At 43.3% G+C, this 19,144-nt stretch overlaps 1 protein-coding gene across 1 annotated transcript in view; it reads left to right on the top strand.

Moving 5' to 3' along the window:
- LY75 (lymphocyte antigen 75) overlaps positions 1–19,144 on the top strand; it is a 114,848-nt gene that overhangs the window by 11,594 nt on the left and 84,110 nt on the right. The window contains exons 4-7 of the mRNA XM_075529667.1: positions 837–1,001; positions 11,226–11,336; positions 13,656–13,796; positions 18,794–18,985. Coding sequence (XP_075385782.1) covers positions 837–1,001; positions 11,226–11,336; positions 13,656–13,796; positions 18,794–18,985 — 609 coding nt within the window. The remainder of the gene's footprint in view (positions 1–836; positions 1,002–11,225; positions 11,337–13,655; positions 13,797–18,793; positions 18,986–19,144) is intronic.

Below are 19,144 nucleotides of genomic sequence, written 5' to 3' on the forward strand. Positions count from 1 at the left end.
TAAAATGCGACATGCATTATTCTTAAAGAAACATTTCTTTCCTTATATGTGCATTTAATTGTGTAAATAATATGAACTCAGCAACATTATGTAATTTATATAAATATGGAAAAACAAAAACAAACGCACTGCTATCATGTTGGTTCCAATTCATAGCTCTCCTGTAGGACACGATCGAACTGCCCCCGTGAGTTTCAGAGGCTGTAACTCTTTCTTTATGGGAGTAGAAAGCCCCATCTTTCTCCTGAGGAGCAGCTGGTGGTTTTGAACTACTAACATCACAGTTAGCAGCTCAACGGGTACCCACTACACCACCAGGGCTCCTTTATCTATTAAATACTAAGAAGACAAGACGCTTGGACTCTGTCTCCCAAATAAGATAGTCAGTGGAACTCAGCCACTTAGGCAGCAGGCCTCTGAACACCCACATGCACAGACCATGGTTTGCTGACAACTCTGAGCACCTTCGTTGCAGTCTCTGCAAACTGAGGGTGTGACACTGTGGGGGCCGCTGAAGACTCCTGCTGTCCGGCAGAGGACAGGCAGGGACACGCAGGTAAAGCAAGCAGTGCCGTTCATAAAGAATGCAGGGAGAGAAACTGGAAGCCGCCAGAACGTTTTCACCAAAAGTGTAAGCCGATGTGTAGACTAGGAGTAAGCTATGGCTCCCTTTCCTCCACGACTTCACTCTTAACCAAAGTGCAGTGTGATCAAGTGGGTCAGCCCCAATCTGGGTAATTGCACACAAAGTGAATTGTGATATCTGTAAGCATGCTCAGCCATCAGAGACACAATGTGGTTCTCCTATGTGCACCAACGCGCGTCTCTATCAACAGAAAATGGCTGTGGAAAGGATTGGGAAAAGGATGAACAGATTGGAAGTTGCTACCAATTTAACACGCAGGCAACTCTTCCTTGGAAAGAAGCGTATGTCTCATGTCACAATCAAGGCGCTGACTTACTGAGCATCAACAGTGCGGTTGAGTTAGCGTACCTTAAAGGTAGGTTTAGATTCCATCAGGTAAGACCAGTTGGTGGATTTGCCCAGGTGCTGCCTTTCTTCTGGTGTCATATCTAGGTGGGTTGTTTTGTGTATGTGTTTTTGTGACCTTCTCTTCTGAAGTAAATCTTCACCCTGGACCCCCACAAGCAAGAGCCAAACAAAACAGAGAAAGAGCATATTCTGCTCATGGGAAAATGCCTCTTGTGATGGAGAGTAAAGAGAGGCTGGCGTTCAGAAAACAGAACATTGCAGCCCCCTGAAAGGATTCAAGAGTCAACGCGGAGCTCTCCGAACGCTGAAAAGTGGAGGAACTTTCTTTTCTTTTCAATCATTTCGTTGGAGGCTCTTACAGCTCTTACCACAATCTATCCCCCGATCCATTGTGCTAAGCACATTTGTATATCTATTGCCATCATCATTTTCAGAATATTTTCTTTCTACTTGAACCTTTGGGATCAGCTCCTCATGAACCCTTGATAAATTGTAAATTATTATTATTTTTGTATCTTACATTGTCTGCTGTCTCCCTTCACCCACTTTTCTGTTGTTTGTCCCCCTGGGGTGGGGGGAATATGTCAATCATTGTGATCTGTTCCCCTTTTCTCCCCCCACTTTTTCCCTACCCTCCTGGTAGCGCTGCTCACATGGTTGGTCCTGAGGGGTTTATCTGTCCTGGATTTCCTGTGTTTCAAGCTCTGATCTGTATCAGTGTACATGCTCTGGTCTAGCCGAATTTGTAAGGTAGAATTGGGGTCATGATAGTGGGGGGGGGCATTAAAGAACTAGAGAAAAGTTATGTTTCATCAGTGCTACACTGCACCCTGACTGGCTCATCCCTTCCTTGTGACCCGTCTGTGATGGGTTGTCCAATTGTCTACAGATGGGTTTTGGGTCTCCACTCCGCCCATCCCCTCGTTTGCATCAATATGATTATTTATTCTGGGTCTTTGATCTTTGACCTGGGTCTTTGATCACATTGACACGTCATGATTACACAATCTGGTGTGTTTCTTCCATGTGGGCTTTGTTGTTTCTCAGCTAGATGGCCGCTTACTTATCTTCAAACCTTTAAGACCTCAAACCCTATATATTTTGATAGCCAGGCACCGTCAGCTTTCTTCACCACATTTGCTTATGCACCCACTTTGTCTTCAGTGATTGTGTTGGGAAGGTGAGCATCACAGAATGCTGGCTTATTAGAACAAAAGGTTCTTGTGTTGAGGGAATATTTGCGTAGAGGCTCAATATCCATCTGCTACCTTAACACTTAACATACGAATATATGTACATAGATCTATTTTCCTATCATTCTATATAAATATATTTGCATTTAGACTTCTATAAATGTATTTAGACTTTTATAAATGTCCTTTGCCTCCTAGTTCTTTCTTCTATTTCCTTTCACCTTTAGAGGAACTTTCTGGTCAGAGTGCAAGGATGGTAAAGAATAGGACCAGCCAAGTTAAACTGGAAGTCTTCAGTAAAGAGGCCTCACCATTTTCATGAAGGAGTGTGCTCCTGGGAGGCACACAGAGTTTTAAAAATTCTTAAGCATCTTTAAGATGAGGCTTTCTACTCTCATAAGGAGTTACAGCCTATAGGGTTGCTATGAGTCTGAAGTGACTTGATGGCAGTGAGTGAGTGAGTGAGTGAGTGAGTGAGTGAGTGAGTGATTGAGTGAGTGAGTACCTGGATTTAAGAACTTGGACATATTAAGTGAGTAGCATTTTCTTTATTTTGTCTATTTTGATGTGTTATTAATTGGCCACTGTGATGAATGTGAAATGGTGTTCCATGGTCCTTTTGCATTTCTTGGTAATGAATGTGGTTTCAAATCTTTTCTAGTGCTTATTAGGAATTCAGGCTTTTCCTCTTTTATTTTTTTCTGCTTATGCCCTTTACCCATTTTTCAACTGAGTTATTTGCCTTTTTCCTTATGGATCTGCTGTAGATTTTAAAATCCATTCAGGGTACTGACACTAAATGCCCCTTTACTGAAAACTACTCTGTGGGTAACACAGCATTAGGAATGGTGAGGCTGACAAAAAATGAAATTAGACAGATGTTTTTGTCATCAAAGTTCTGGATCTTGTCTGGGAAATAAAAGTGGGATGTATGCAGAGCATGACGGAGAATGTTAACCTCAAATATACTGTAAATACACCCCTAGGTTATAGTAGCTACTCTTTGGAATCTTTTGTTCTCCTTTTTCACTTCCTCATTTATGCTTTTTTTTTTTTTTTAGCTACTCTGTGTTTAAAAGTAAATTTCAGAGTTTCTTTTAACATCCATTTGGTCTTTTCTTTTTCTCTCTTTTTAATGATCATCTTGACCTTATTTAATGACCATATGATTATCATTATTGGATTCTCTCTCTTCCTCTCTTTTGCTTTGTGTATGAGGGGCATCCACACGTGTATGGGGGGGAAATCCTATTAAGTTTAATCCCACTTTCCCAGGAAATTTTTGAAGTCCCTTTATGTGATGTCTGTGATGTTACCACACACCTCATCTGATCTTTGGTTATTTGTGCTCCGTACATCAAATCTATTCTTGATATGGTCTAGAAAGCCCAGGGGAGGGGGGGATACTCATGGTCATACTTTGGTTCTCCTGCACTTATTTTCATTGTCTCCAGCTTTAACTTGAAATTGCCTGTGAGCAATTGATGATCTGTTCCAGTAGACTCTGGCCTTGTTCTGACTGATGGCACCGAGTGCCTCCATCATGCCTTTCTACCGATGTAGTTAACTGGATGCCAGTGAATCCATCCAGGGAGATTCCTGTGTATTCCTGTTATTAAAAAAATGATGTCTGCATTGAATAAGTCATTGGCCTTGCAAAATTTTATTAAGCAATCTCTGGCATTGATTCCATCATCGAGACCACAGTTTCAGTTATGTATCCTTCTTTGTTTTCCACTTTGGCATTCGAATCCATTTTTATCAATGCACCTTGGTTGCATGTCCTATCAATTTGAGGCTGCAAAAGTTACTTAAAATCTTCCATTTCTTCATCTATGGCATTAGTACCTGGTGGATAAATTTTAATAATAATAAAATTAATTTGTATTCCTTGTAGGCATATGAATATTACCTACTCGCTGACAGCATTGTACTTCAAAATAGATCTTGAAATGTTCTTTTTGATGATTAATGTAAAGCCATTATTCTTGAATTGCTATTATTCCTGGCTTAGTAAACCTTATGATTGTCTGATTCAAAAAGGCCAATACCACTTCATTTGCTATCACTAATGCCTACGATAAGATCCCTCATGGCACCTTGGGCTGGGCTGTTACCCACCACAACCCACCAGCTGCTCTTCAGAGAAACACAAGGCTGCCAACTTCAGTAAAGACTTATAGTTTGGGAAATCCTATGTAAGGTCGCAGTGAGTCAGAATTTCAGACTGACGACATTGGTGTCATGTTGTTAGGTGCATTGAGTCAGCCCCAACCCGTAGGGACCCCATGCAAGACAAAATGAAACACTTCATAGTCCCGTGCCATCCTATCAAATTTTCCTCTGCCTGAGCCCATTGTTGTAGCCACTGTGTCAATCCTCTCATTGAGGACCTTTCCCTCCACCACTGCCCCTCCATCCTTCCAAGCATGATGTCCTTCTCCAGGGACTGGTCCCCGCTGACAACATGCTCAAAGTATGGGAGACAAAGGCTTGCCATCCTTGCCGCTAAGGAGCATTCTGGCCTTGCATCTCCCAAGACAGATTCGTTTGTCCTTTCAGCAGTCCAGGTACTTTTGGAATTCTTCTCCTGCACCACCATTCATGTGTATCCATTCTTCTCAAGTCTTCCTTATCCATGTGCAGCTTTCACGCGCATAGGAAGCAACGGAGGGTACGATGACTTGGATCAGGCTCACCTTAGTCCTCAAAGTAACTTCCTTGCTCTTCAGTATTTGAAAGCGATCTCGTGCATCAGATTTACGCAGTGCAATACAGCTTTTGATCTCTGGACTGTTGCTTCTGTGAGCCGTATCCTTGACAACGGCAAGGTTTTCTCCATTGACCATGATGTTACCTATTGGTCCAGTTGGGAGGATTTGGGTCTTCCTTACATTGAGTTGTGTTCCATACTAAAGGCTCCAATCCTTGTCTTCATCAGCAGGGCCTTCAATTCCTCCTCACTTCCTGCAAGCAAGGTTGTGTCATCTGCATATCATGGGTTGGTAACAGTCTACCTCCAATCCTGATGCCACACTCTTCTTCATATTAACCAGCTTCTCTAATGAGTTACTCAGCATAGAGACCGAATAAGTATGGTGAGAGGATAAAACCCTGACACACCTTTCTGGATTTTAAGCCATGCCATAAGCCATTGTTCTGTTTGCACAACTGTATCTTGATCCATGTACAAGTTCCACATGAGCATAATGAAGTGTTTTGGAATTCTTATTCTTCTCAAGGCTAGCTACAGTTTATTTTGGGCCACACAGCTGACTGTGTATTCATAGTCTATGACACACAAGGAAAGATCTTTCTGGTATTCTCTGCTTTGAGCCAAGATCCATCTGGCATCAGCAATGATATCCTTTGTTCCACACCCTCTTCTGAATCTGACCTGACCTTCTGGTAGCTCCCTGTCAATGTAGTGCTGCAACCTTTGTTGGATGATCTTCAGCAAAATATTACTTGCATGTAATATCAATGATATTGCTCTGTAGTTTGAGCATTCTGTTGGGGCACCTTTCTTTGGAATGGGTAAAAATATAGATTTTTTTTCCCCAGTCAGCTGGCCAAGTAGCTGTTTTCCAAATTTCTGGGCACCGATGAGTGAGTACTTCCGATGCTTCTTCAGCTTGCTGAAACATTTCAAGTCCCGGAGCATTGTTTTTGGCCAATGCATTGAGTGCAGCTTTCACTTCATCTTTCAGCACCATCTGGTTCTTATTCATATGCTACCTCCTGAAATGGTAGAATGTTGACGAGTTGGGGCTTTTTTTGGTACAGTAAGTGGATATTTTTCCATCTTCTCTTGATGCTTCCTGAATCATTCAATTGCCTATAGAGAACTCATTGGTAGAATTCTTCAATTTCTTCATCGCTAGATTTTGTTGGTGTGCATAATTTGAAAAATAGCTGTATTCCCTTGAAGGAGGATAGAGATAGTCCTATCACAGGCAACATTCTACTCCAGCATAGATCTCGACATGTCCTTTCTGACAGTGGATACAGTGCCATTCCTCTTGTCTGTGTTATTCCCAGCATAGCAAACCATATGATTTTCGGATTCAATATGGCCCATAATAGCCCATTTCAACTCACGAATGCCTAAGATATCAATCTTTATGCATCCCATTTGATTTTGATAACCCCCAACTTTCCTAGATTCATACTTCGCACATTCCATGTTCAGATTATTAGATTTTTGCAGCTGTTTCTTCTTATCTTGAATCGTGCCCCACCAGCAAATGAAGTTCCAGAATGCTCCACTCCCGTAGCTTTTATTCCATTCATGCAGAGCACCTCCTCATCCATCATATTTCACATGCCTTCCAAACCAAGGAGCCCTCCTCTAGCTCAATCGCTGACGATGTTCTGCTTCCATTCCTGAGGCCTTCAGGATCTGACAATACTTCAAAGCTGTGCTTCAGGTTTGCAGCAGCTCAACATCAGCAGCTAAAACCAGGCCGTAGGATGATTGTGCAACCGACCATCAATGGCTCATGTGTAAGTTCAGGTTGAAGCTAAAAGAAATTCATGAGAGCCAAAGTACCACCTCAATCTATCCCAATGGGTTGTTGAGACCATCTCAAGAACAGATTTGATGAATTGAACACTAATGACAGAAGACCTGATGAGCTGTGGGAGGACATCAAGAGCATCATTTATGAGGAAAGTTAGAGGTCATTTAAAAGACAGGAAAGAATGATAAGACCAAAGCGCATGCCATGCGAGTCTCTTAAATTATAGAGGAGTTAAGGCAAATAGAAAAGATGATGATGTCACAAAGCTGAATTAAAAGTTTAAAAGGGCAGCTTGAGAAGAACAAAAATCAAATATTTTAATGAAATGTGTGAAGACCTGCAGTTAGAAAAACAAAAGGGAAGAACACGTTCAGCATATCTTAAACTAAAAGAACTGAAGAAAACTATTCAAACCTTGAGTTGTAGTGTTGAACAATTTCATGTGAAAGATACTGAATGATGCAGGAAACAGCAAAAGAAGATGGAAAGAATACACAGAGACACTGTCCCAAAAAGAACTGGTCAGCGCTCCACCATTCCAGGAGGTAGCACGTGATCAAGAACCAATGGTGCTGAACAAAGAAGTCCTGTTAGCCAAAAACAAGACTGCAGGCATTGATGGAAAACCAATTTAAATGTTTCACCAGGCTAATGTACTAGAAGCACTCACTTGTCTATGCCAGGAAGCTTGGGAGACAGCTACGTGGCAAACTGACTGGAAAAGATCTATATTTGTACTAATTTCAAAGAAAGATGACCCAACAGAATTCCCAAACTATAGAAAAACAACATGGATATCACAGGCAAGTAAAATTTTGCTGAAGATCATCCAAAAAAGGTTGCAACACTAAATTGATAGGGAGATTTAAGAGAGGCTGGCTTCAAAAGAGGATGTGGAATAAGGGAGATCATTGCTGATGCCAGATGTTTCTTGATTCAAAACAGAGAATACCAAAAAGATGTTTACTTGTGTTTATTGACTATGCCAAGCCATTCCACTATGTGAATCATAACAAACCATATAGATAGCCTCGCGAAAAATAAGAATTCCAGAGCCCTTCACGTGGAACTTGTACATGGGCCAAGAACAATTGTGCGAACAGAACAAGGGTACACTGCATGGTTAAAGTCAGCAGGGTTTTATCCTCTCACCATACTTACTCAGTCTCTATGCTGAGTAACTCATCGGAGAAGCTCGGTTATATGAAGAAGAATGCGACACAAGGACTGGAGGTAGGCTTATTAACAAGCTGTGATATGCAGATGACACAACCTTGCTTGCAGGAAGTGAGGAGGACTTGAGGCCCTTGCTGACGAAGACCAAGGATTAGAGCCTTCAGTAGGGATTACAACTCAATGTAAGGAAGACCAAGATCCTCGTACCTGGACCAATAGGTAGCATCATTATAAATGAAGAAAAGGTTGAAGTTATCGATGATTTTGTCTCATTTGGACCCACTATCAATGCTCACAGATGCAACAGTCCAGAGATCAAAAGCTGTACTGCGCTGGGTAAATCTGCTGCACGAGACCTCTTTGGAGGGTGCTATTTTGAGGGCAAAGGTGCATTTGACCCTCGTTGTGGTGTTTTCAATTGCCTCATATGAATATAAAGCTTGGACATTTTTTAAAGAAGACCAATAAAGAATTGATAGATTAGAATTGTGCTGCTGGTGAAGAATATTGAAAATACCATGGCCTGCTAAAAGGAACAACAAATCTGCTTTGGAAGAAGTATAACTAGAATGCTCTTTAGTAGCAAGGATGCCGAGATTTCTTCTCATGTATTTTGGACATGCTGTCAGGAGAGACCCATCCTTGGGGAAAGACGTCATGCTTGGTAAAGTACAGTGGCAGCAAAAGAGAGGAAGCCCCTCGTGGAGATGGGTTGACACACGACTACAACGATGAACTCAAGCACAGGGACAATTGTGAGGATGGCACAGCGCCTTGCAGTGCTTTGTTCTGTCGTGCACAGCATCACTGTGAATAGGACCTGACCTGATGGCACCTAACTACACCAACATGAGTCAAAAGTAAACAAAGACAGTGGGGAATGGTAATGTCTGGGATATTGATCTTTAGGCATTCCGATTCATTTTTGATGACTTACAGTTTTCCTCTATTTATATTTCATGCATCCACCTCCCAATTATTAATGGACATTTCATGCTGTTTCACCTTATTTTGAGTCGGGCCACATCAGTGAATAAATGTCCTGAAAGCTTTATCCATCCACGTCCTTAAAAGTCATTTTTTGATGAGTGATCAGCTCTTCCCCGGTTGCATGTTGAATGGTTTTCAACTTGAGGGGCTAGTCTTCCAGCCCGATATCAAAAAGTGCTCGTTTGCTGTTCATCAGATTTTCAATGGCCACTTTTTTCAGATATCAATTTCCAGGTCCTTCTTCTAGTCTGTCTTAGTCTGGAAGCTTTGCTAAAAGCTGTCCATTCTTGGTGATCCTATTCATGTCTGAAATACCAGTGGTATACTTTCCAACACTGCAATAACATCCATGCCACAGTCAAGCACACTGACAGGGAGCGGCCGACATTCAATTCTGACAGACCTGGCTTATGCTATCATGGGGCGGGGAGTAATTTACAGTTCCCTGCAGCATTATGCTTAAGCTACCTCTCCCTTTTCCTCCCTCAAGAGACTATCATTTTCTTTCTTTCTCTTGTAGAAAATTAAGGCAAATTCTTAGTTTATCGCCCCCTTTAATTCCAAATTATCTGTACTGTTATCCCCATAGCTTATTCAAGGCTAACTCTTTTTCTCAAATTCTACATCTACATCACAGTTTCCTCCATTTCATGTCTTCAGCCACTCTCTAGCCACTGATCTGTCCCTAACTTACAAATTTGTTTAAATGTCTACTAAGAAAACTACTATTTTTTCAAATATATTTTCAGGATTCTGTTTACCATTAACTCCAACCCTGCTTCTTTCCTTTGCAGCCGAACTTCCAGAAAGAACCTTGTGTCTTTGAAGTCCCCTCTAAACTCCCGTTGCATCTCACAGGACTAATAATTAAGCCTGTATCCCCACTGATGTCTTTGAGACTCTTTCCTGCCCCTAGAATGTTGCTGTTTGGCTTGTTGAACTTGACCCCTTTCCTCTTTGCTGCTGCTACCTCTCCTCTACTCTGGGAAGTGATTCCACTCCCTGGGTTTCAGTTCCAGAAAAGCTACATCTCTCTGGTTCTAAGGTCACCAGTAAGACAAACACCATGTGTAGTCAGAATCACTCTTGAAAGACCTTGAAAGCGTGAATATAAGTTGTTATGTGTAAACTCCATCACAACAAAGATACACGTATATATTATGCACATATGTGAATGTGGGTACGTGTGTGCATAATAATACGCACTACGTGATTTCCTAGCAGGAATGCAGAAATCAATGTCAAGTGCTTCACTGCTAGGAATATAGCAAGAAATGTTACAGTCCCAGCCTACTAGTCCTCCCTGTTGGTCAGCCTTATCTTTTCTTTCACAGACCAAGTGATCCGTTGCACTAACCCTTCAACTTCTGGCCCTCCAGCAAGTCTTCACATTCTTCTTGATGCTGATAAAGCCTTGCCAAGTTCCTGAATCCTGCTATTGAGTTCCTGGGCAGTGATGGCAAAATCCTTACAATCGTTCCTACAGTCTTTCCATTTTTCCAATATGCACAGACTCATACCCGTCCAAACATGATTGCATTCATTGCTTCAGGGCATATGCACATCAATGAGAATATTGGTCATTGCCCTTGCTATTTAATTTATTTCCACCTCTCTGCTTTTCCCTCTCTTTTGCTGAAGGCATCTGGTTGTAAAAGGGTACATTTGAATGATGCCTCTCCATTGTAACACCTGTGTGTGTGTGTGTGTGTGTGTGTGTGTGTGTGTGTGTGTGTGTGTGTACCTGAATCCTGTTCTATAGCCCCAGCCTAAATGCCTTAGCACTCTAGGCCCACATATTCCTTTAAAACAACTCCTGGATATATTTTTAACCGGACACCTGCAATGCTTTATCATTTGGGAGACGCCTATCTCTTCCCTTCTACTAGTTTGAACTTCCCATGAGCACCAGGACTTTGTCTTTTGGGTTTATATGACCTGAACACCTGGAAAATGATATGTGCTCAATGAATTTAAATGGTCAGTCTGGAACACAACCTGATCTTCAAAATCTAGCTGTAACTGAAGTTGCTTTTGATAAATCTGTATCAGTATAGGTATATTGAAAGTAGATAGTACTACTCTGAGTAAATCCAGTTCTTAGAAGAAAGAGACTTAGACAAGCGAATGGAAAACTTGGGGCACCATCGGAGGACTCAGAAAGCAGAATTAAATTCCTTTATCAACTTTGGAGTTTCTCAGTAGTCTGAAGACTTGTTGTCTATTAATATCTATGGGACTGCCTGCCCTAGATATTCCTGACTTAAAGTGAAGGCTTTACGATTATTTTTACTGTTTGGCTTAGACCATAATTGAGATAATTTTCACTGAAAAACTTTTGTTTTACAGAAAAAGAAGGCATTGCTAGAGTTTTCTGGATTGGCCTGAATCAACTGTACTCAGATAGAGGCTGGGAATGGTCAGACCACAGACCACTGAACTTCCTCAACTGGAGTCCAGGTAACTTCTTCTTCCCCTGCCCACCTTTCAAAGAGGAAAACTCAAAAGGAATGAACATGAAATAAAGAAAGAAAGAACATTCTACTCGTTGAGAGCTTAGGAAAAGTTTGAATTTTGACAATTCTTCTTAGGGTTACCGCTCCAAAGAGTTTTCTCCTAACCCTTTCTTTATTGAATTGCTGTTATCACCATACTGCACATGCCACAGTAACTGAGCATTTATGCAGCCTCATCTCTAGACAACCTGTATCTTTAGATCAAAGCAAAATGAGAGCCACCACATGACCTGCAAGCCATTCTTTGTCCCTATGGGAACTTGCCATATTTATAACTGGTCCATGTTGTGTTCCATCTGTTATTTGACTTTAACATGAAAATATTCCTGCCTGTTCAGACTCTTATTATTTCCCCACCATAGTACCTAACTACTAACAATATAATGTTACATCTGTTACATGTAAATACCTCGCAGAAGAGTTTGTGGTGAATAAGTAAAACCAAAAGAAAAAAGCATACTTGGCATTTCTCAAGCTGAAAGAATGGAAGAAAAAGTTCAAGCCTTGAATTGTAATACTAAAGGATCCTGCAGAAGGGAGAAAGAAAAAGAACATAGAAAAGATACACAGACACTATACCCCCGCCCCCCCCCCCCAAAAAAAAACCCACACTGAATTCAGGAAGTAGTATATTGTCAAGAACGATTGGTAATAAAAAAAATTTTTAAGAACCATTAATAAAGGAAGAAGTCCAAGCTGTACTGAAAGCACTGGCAAAAGCCAAGGGTCTAGGGATTGATGGCATCCCAGTTGAAATGTTTCAGCAGACTGAAGCAGCATTGGAGGGGCTCACTGGCTTATGCCAAGTAATTGAATGACAATTACCTGGCCAAGCAAGTAGAAGAGACTCATAATTTTGTACATTCAAAAAAAAAGTAGTCCAACCAAATGAGGGAATTAAATAACAATGACATTAATATTACACACAAGTAACATTTTCCTGGAGGTAATTTTAAAAAACAGTTAGAGTATTATATTGACAAAGAACTGCTAGAAATTCTAACCAGATTCAGAAGAGGATGTGGAATGAGGGGTAGCTTTGCTTACATCAGATGCAGCGCATCTGTAAGCAGAGAATGGCAGAACTACATTTATCCGTCGTTCATTGATTATGCAAAGGTATTTGGGTGCACCGTAACAAATGTGGCTAATGTGAAAAACAGAACTCTCAGAACCTTTCACTGGGCTCATTCAGAATCAGTACATGGACCAAGAGACATTCGTTTCAACAGAACAAGGAGATGTTTGGTATAAAGTTACAAAAGCTATACACACATCTGACTAGTGCCCTTTCACTATACTTATTTCACCTGTACACTGAGCAAATCATCCTGTAAGCTGGACACTGTGAAGCAGAACATGACATCGGGATTGGAGGAAGGTTCATTAACAACTGTGATCTGCAGATGGCACAATTTTGCTTGCTGAAAATGGGGAGGATGTGAAGCACTTGCGATTAGATATCAAAGCCTGCAGCTTTCAGTATGGGTTGTAACTCAAGGTATAGAAGGGCAAAAAACACAAACCAAGAAACTTTACAACGGAACCAGTAAGCAACAACATGATATATAGAGAAAGGTTGTCAAAGATTCCATTTGACTTGGATCTACTCTCAATACTCATGGAGGCAGCAGTCAAGAAATTAAGTCTGGTACCAAAAACCTCTCTGAAGTGTTAAAGAGAAAAGATGTCTCTCTGCGAACTAAGGCACACCAGACCCAAGTGATAGCATCTTTAATCACATCATACACATAGGGATTCTGGACAATAAATAAGGAATACCGAAGAACTGATGTATTTGACTTGCGGTGTTGCCCACAAGCATTGGACTACCAGAACACACAGACCACCTGAAAGAGGAACAATTCTCTCTTGGAAGAAGTACAGTCAGAATGCTCCATAGCAGCGAGGGGGAGGAGACGTTCCACGTGTTATTGAGAGGGGCCAGTTCCTGGAGAAGGGCACAGTCAGGTGAGGCTCAGTCGAAATAGAGGGATAAAGACAGACACAGTGACGGCAATAATCGGCTCAGCCACGTAGGGATGGCGGTGAGGACGGTGTAAGCATGGGCAGGGTCCGCTCTGTTCTGCATGGGCAGGGTCCGCTCTGTTCCACGTGGGATCCCTGTGAGATGGGGCAGACCCTATTGCACCCAGCATCATGGGTTCCCAAAACACAGATTAGGAATAAACATTATTTATTCTGACTGAATTCAAAATGTACCCCCCGATCCCATTTCTAACTGAATATCCTGTCATTCAAGATACGCCAAGTGCACCTACTATCGGCAGGTCCAGCTGTGCCCGAATGGAGGCTGAGTCTGGTCTGTGGCAGAGCTTTTCCTGTGAGGCTCAGCTGCCCTACGTCTGCAAGAAACCATTGAATACGACCGTGGAGCCAGCAGGTATCCTTTTCAGGAACAATCTTAAGATCAGCTTTGTAAAGTCATTCCAGATACCTATTGCTGCCTGTGCAGAAAAGCATTCATTTTGGACCGCGTGTGTTTAGCTGCCACCTGCTGTAGATGAAGAAGGGAGGATTGAGACCAAGGAGAGTATTAAGTAGAAACATGCTTTCCATTAAGTTTCTATTAAGTAGAAACATGCTTATGCGTAAGAAAGCAGAGATAATCTAGATTTAAAAATACATTTCTGTGTATGGGTGTCTTTTAAAGGCAAGGCTTTCAACTCCCACCATGAGCTACCCTGCCTTATAAGGTCGCTCTGAGGCAGAATCGCTTCGATGGCTGTGAGTTACGGAGCACAGTGATTTTTACAATGTGGCGGCCCGGCCTGGAGCCTCAGCACCTCAGAAGCTATTAGACATGTAAAGTCTCAGGATCAGGACCCAACCCAGCGTGGTTGTTGGTGTGTGTAACCTGTGGGTGCACAATAGAACTGCTCCCTCCAGTCTGCTAGGCATTCTCCTTCCAGACACAAATCTCCAGGCCTGTCTTCTGGCGAGTTCAAACCACCAACCTGCCAACTCACCTTCAGACCCTTAACCATGTGTGCCACCAGAGACTACATGAAAACCCAAACTCACGAAAACCAAAGCTCACTAGTACCGAGGCAAATCCGACTCGTGGAAACCCTAGGGAAGAGGTTTCCGAGACTGTAACTCTTTTGAAACTCTTCAGAAAGCCTGGCTTTTCTCCCTCAGAGCTGTTGGTGGTTGGGAACTGTTGACCTTTCAGATTGCAACCCAACACCTACTGAGTCAGAAATGGGTGGGGTGGTGAGATAGTTAGTTTATTGTGCCAGCCTGGCCAATAAACGCAACTGGGATTAATTGAAGGGCAGAGAGATAAATGGCTCCGTGAGCCTTGCCTTTCTTGTCTCTTGCTCTTTGGTCATTGGACCAGTGTGCAGCTGCCTTGCTTGTTCTGTGCCTCAGTTTACAGGCTACACTACCTGTGGGATTAGCCTGTGGACTGTGTTGCTGTAAGTTGAGGTTCCTTTAAGACCACACGATTGTAATTTACATCTCTTGAGCTGGAGACTGACAGTTGGTGACCTGGTTCACAGTTGGTGAACTGTCTTGCTGTTTGCTGCCTATGCTGGGATAGCCTAGCTCTCTCTACAGAGGACCACCTGGTGGCCCTCAAGACTTGAAGGACTGCCAGTGTCTCACAACTCTCTCATGGGAGTGAGTTGCACTGAGCCATTTGTACTACTTTATAATTTAACTGTTCATTTCTTGTATTATATATCTATCTATCTGTATATAATTTACCAGTTCATTTCTTGTGTTATATATCTAACTATCTCTATAAATATGTTTATATAATTATCAGCAATCTGGTTTTGTCTCTCTAGAGCACCCTGTCTAATACAGGTGGGGTGTGGTAGAAGTGAGAGCCAGCAATCTGTTTTAAGAAGCCTTCCAGATTATTCTAGTGCACACTCAAGGGTGAGAATCACTGCCCTAAGAGAAGGTCTGATATGAGGTGGGGGGGGGGGGGGTCCTTCAAAAAGCCAATGAGAAAACTCTGTTTTTCCACAAACCTTTTTGAAGTCCCCTCGTATATTCCCTGTGCCTCTTTGAGAAGTCGCAAATCAGTGGCTCCGGAGTGTTTCCAGGCTGTCCTCCCTGGACCCATGGCACCCGCCTCTCCTCCGTCATCCTTTGATAGGCGGATTCCCTAGGACTTTGTGTTGAAAAGGCAGATAAAAAACAGGCAGGTGTTGATGGGATCAGGTATCAGGCATCAAAGATCCAGAACAAAGAATCATGTCATTGTGAATGAGGGTGAGTGCAGAGTGCAAACCCAAAGCCCAGCTGTAGGTTATTGGACATCCCCTTACAGAAGGGTCGTGGGGAGGACCAGTCAGGGTGCAGTATAGCACTGATGAAACATGCAACTTTCCTCTAGTTCTTTAATGCTTCCCCCACCCCACTATCATGACCCCAATTCTACCTTACAAGTTTGGCTAGACCAGAGCATGTACACTGATACAGGTAAGAGCTGGAAACACAGGGAATCCAGGACAGATAAACCCCTCAGGACCAATATTGGGAGTAGCCATACCAGAAGGGGAAGGGGAAGATTCGGGGGGAAAGGAGGAACCGAGGATCTATCTATAACCCCCTCCCAGGGGGATGGACAACAGAAAAGTGGGTAAAGGGAGATATTGCTCAGTGTAGGACATGGAAAAAATACATCACTTCTCGGCCTTTTGGCTAAGATCAAGTACAGACATGAAAAAAATAATAATTTATAAATTATCAAGGGTTCATGAGAGAGGGAGGGTGGGGGAGGGAGGGGAAAATGAGCTGATATCAAGGGCTCAAGTAGAAAGGAAATGTTTGAAAACGATGACGGCAACAAATGTATCAATGTGCTTGGCACAATGGATGGATGAATTGTGATCAGGGTTGGAGGAGCCCCCAATAAAATGATTTATTAAAATAAAAAAACAGGTAGGTGCTTACGAACAAAATGTCCACAAGGAGGTGGGTTTCCCAAGGTGTTTGGGAAAGAGGGAGGGAGACGAACAGCAGACGTGTGTGAGGAATGGGGGAGCAGGGAGGGTCTGCAAGAGCAGAGAGGGCCTACCTGGCAGTCAGCACAGGGCCCAGCGTCTGGCCGGTATTTGGTGAATGGGGGAGCAGGGAGGGTCTGCAAGAGCAGAGAGGGCCTACCTGTCAGTCAGCACAGGGCCCAGCGTCTGGCCGGTATTTGGTGAATGGGGGAGCAGGGAGGGTCTGCAAGAGCAGAGAGGGCCTACCTGGCAGTCAGCACAGGGCCCAGCGTCTGGCCGGTATTTGGTGAATGGGGGAGCAGGGAGGGTCTGCAAGAGCAGAGAAGGCCTACCTGGCAGTCAGCACAGGGCCCAGCGTCTGGCCGGTATTTGGTGAATGGGGGAGCAGGGAGGGTCTGCAAGAGCAGAGAGGGCCTACCTGGCAGTCAGCACAGGGCCCAGCGTCTGGCCGGTATTTGGTGAATGGGGGAGTAGGGAGGGTCTGCAAGAGCAGAGAGGGCCTACCTGGACGTCAGCACAGGGCCCAGCGTCTGGCCGGTATTTGGTGAATGGGGGAGTAGGGAGGGTCTGCAAGAGCAGAGAGGGCCTACCTGGCAGTCAGCACAGGGCCCAGCGTCTGGCCGGTATTTGGTGAATGGGGGAGCAGGGAGGGTCTGCAAGAGCAGAGAGGGCCTACCTGGCAGTCAGCACAGGGCCCAGCGTCTGGCCGGTATTTGGTGAAGTCCCACGGGATGAGAAAACCTGTGACTCAAAACTGAGAGGGGAAAAGGGGGCCTTAAACCCTCTTGCTTTAAGGAATTGGGGAGAAGGGAATAAAGCATTGCGTGTCTTTTCATCCAAAAGGACCATCAGTAGCTGTTTTAATGGAGGAGGAGAGACCTATAAATTGAAATATAAAGAATATCAGGACATTTGTTAAGATAATTAGGGGAAATGAATATTTATCTTCCATGTTGATTCAAACCAAATTTAGTTCATGCCAAAAAAAGACATAATAGAAAAAGGCAGGACAAATAAACATAGAGTGACTGATGACAGGTTAGGTGAATACCTCACAGTACCAATTATTAAGTAACTCATGATGTTTCCGCTTGATTGGATAATATGCAGCTATTAAAATAACGGTGCCAGCAGGAAACTATGGTCTTAAGTACAAAGAGCAGAACAAAATGATATGCCTGCTCATCATTTTGATCTTGCAGAAATATGTGTTCTTAGATACAAAGACTGGAATAGGAAAATGATTGTTTTAAGGCCGATTAAGGGTGATTGTCCCCTTCTGTTCCTTGAACCTAATTGTGAAAAATAAGTGCAATTTCAAAACCTTGGAGTTAACTGAGTTATCTTGCCAGTGTGTGAGGCTGGCTCAACCTATGTGGTTTTTTCCCTTGAATAAAAAATAAGAAGTGTTTTCATTTTTAATGGCCTTTTCTCACAGCAAACATTCTGTGTAGTTTGGAACTGATGATGCCCGGGTGACAGGACCACTTGCTGTTGTTTAAAGAGCCTTGGGAGTATTTTGTTTCCTTTCAATCCTTACTTGTTTTCTGGAATGTTCCTCGACCTTCACTTGGGTGAGGTTTCTTGTGATCTAAGCCAGAAGTCACTAATTCCATGAGAACTCCGCCAGAGGAGAGGAAGGAAGAAATGCCCTTCTCCCAGTTGCCGCTATGCATAGATGTCTTAGGCTGCTTCTCTGCCTGTCTCTCATTCCACAGTAGGTGTTCATGCCCAACCCCTTGCTAAATTGACCATATCTCCAAGGAGGCCCAACTGCATATCACCTTCTGATGAGCAGAGGACAGAGAGGGACCTAACAAAGCCTGCACCCAGAACAAGATTTTCCTGCAGCTAGCTCTCCTGTACCTTAGTTCAGTCTGCTAGGGTGAAGGAAAGGGAGTCTCTCCTTACAGAGTCTAGGTCCTTGAACCCATCTTTGTCCAGCCAGCCCTACAAGACATTTTCTTGGTATCCTGTTAGTTACGTCCCATCATTCTTCCGCTCTCCGCCTGGATTCTTACCATGCCATAGACACATGACCCCCAAACCAAGCCCGCGGCCGTGGAGTTGATTCTGATTCAGAGCAACCCAATAGGGCAGAGTAGAGCTGCTCCCTAAGATTCCCAAGACTATAAATCTTTCTGAGAACAGACAGCCTCCTCTTCCTCCCTCCAAGAGGCTATTGGGTTTGAACCACCAACATCACAGTTCACAGCCCCATGATGCTTAGCCAGGTGTCGTCAGGGCTCTTTAAACGCACAGTAAGCAGCACACGCATTCTTGTCACTACAGCTTCTCCCATCACATCACTCGGTTTTCCAGAAACTGTACAATGAAAGAAACAAGACCCTGTGATACTGTTGATTCAAATCAGATGTATCTTTGTTGGAATATAAACAGCTGCTTTCACCCCCAGATGTGTGGACATATTCTGAGACCCGCTGTGATGCAGGCTGGCTGCCAAGTAATGGATTTTGCTTTCTGCTGGTGAATGAGAGTGATTCCTGGGATGGGGCGCACACGAAATGCAAGGCCCTCCGCAGCGACCTCATCAGCATTCATTCTCTGGCCGATGTGGAGGTGATTGTTACACAGCTCCATGGTGGGGGTAAGTTTAAACATCCCTCGGACTCGAGAGGGTTGAAACATCGGAATGTCCCCTTTGTTTCAGACTCAGTACGAATCAGAGCTTATCATTCGATCCTCTAGATTAGTATTGTCCAGCAGAGCTTTCTGCAATGATGGAAATGCGTGAATACACTAGTAA

The sequence above is a fragment of the Tenrec ecaudatus genome, chromosome 13 (assembly GCF_050624435.1).
Source record: "Tenrec ecaudatus isolate mTenEca1 chromosome 13, mTenEca1.hap1, whole genome shotgun sequence".
Classification (NCBI taxonomy): Eukaryota; Metazoa; Chordata; class Mammalia; order Afrosoricida; family Tenrecidae; genus Tenrec; species Tenrec ecaudatus.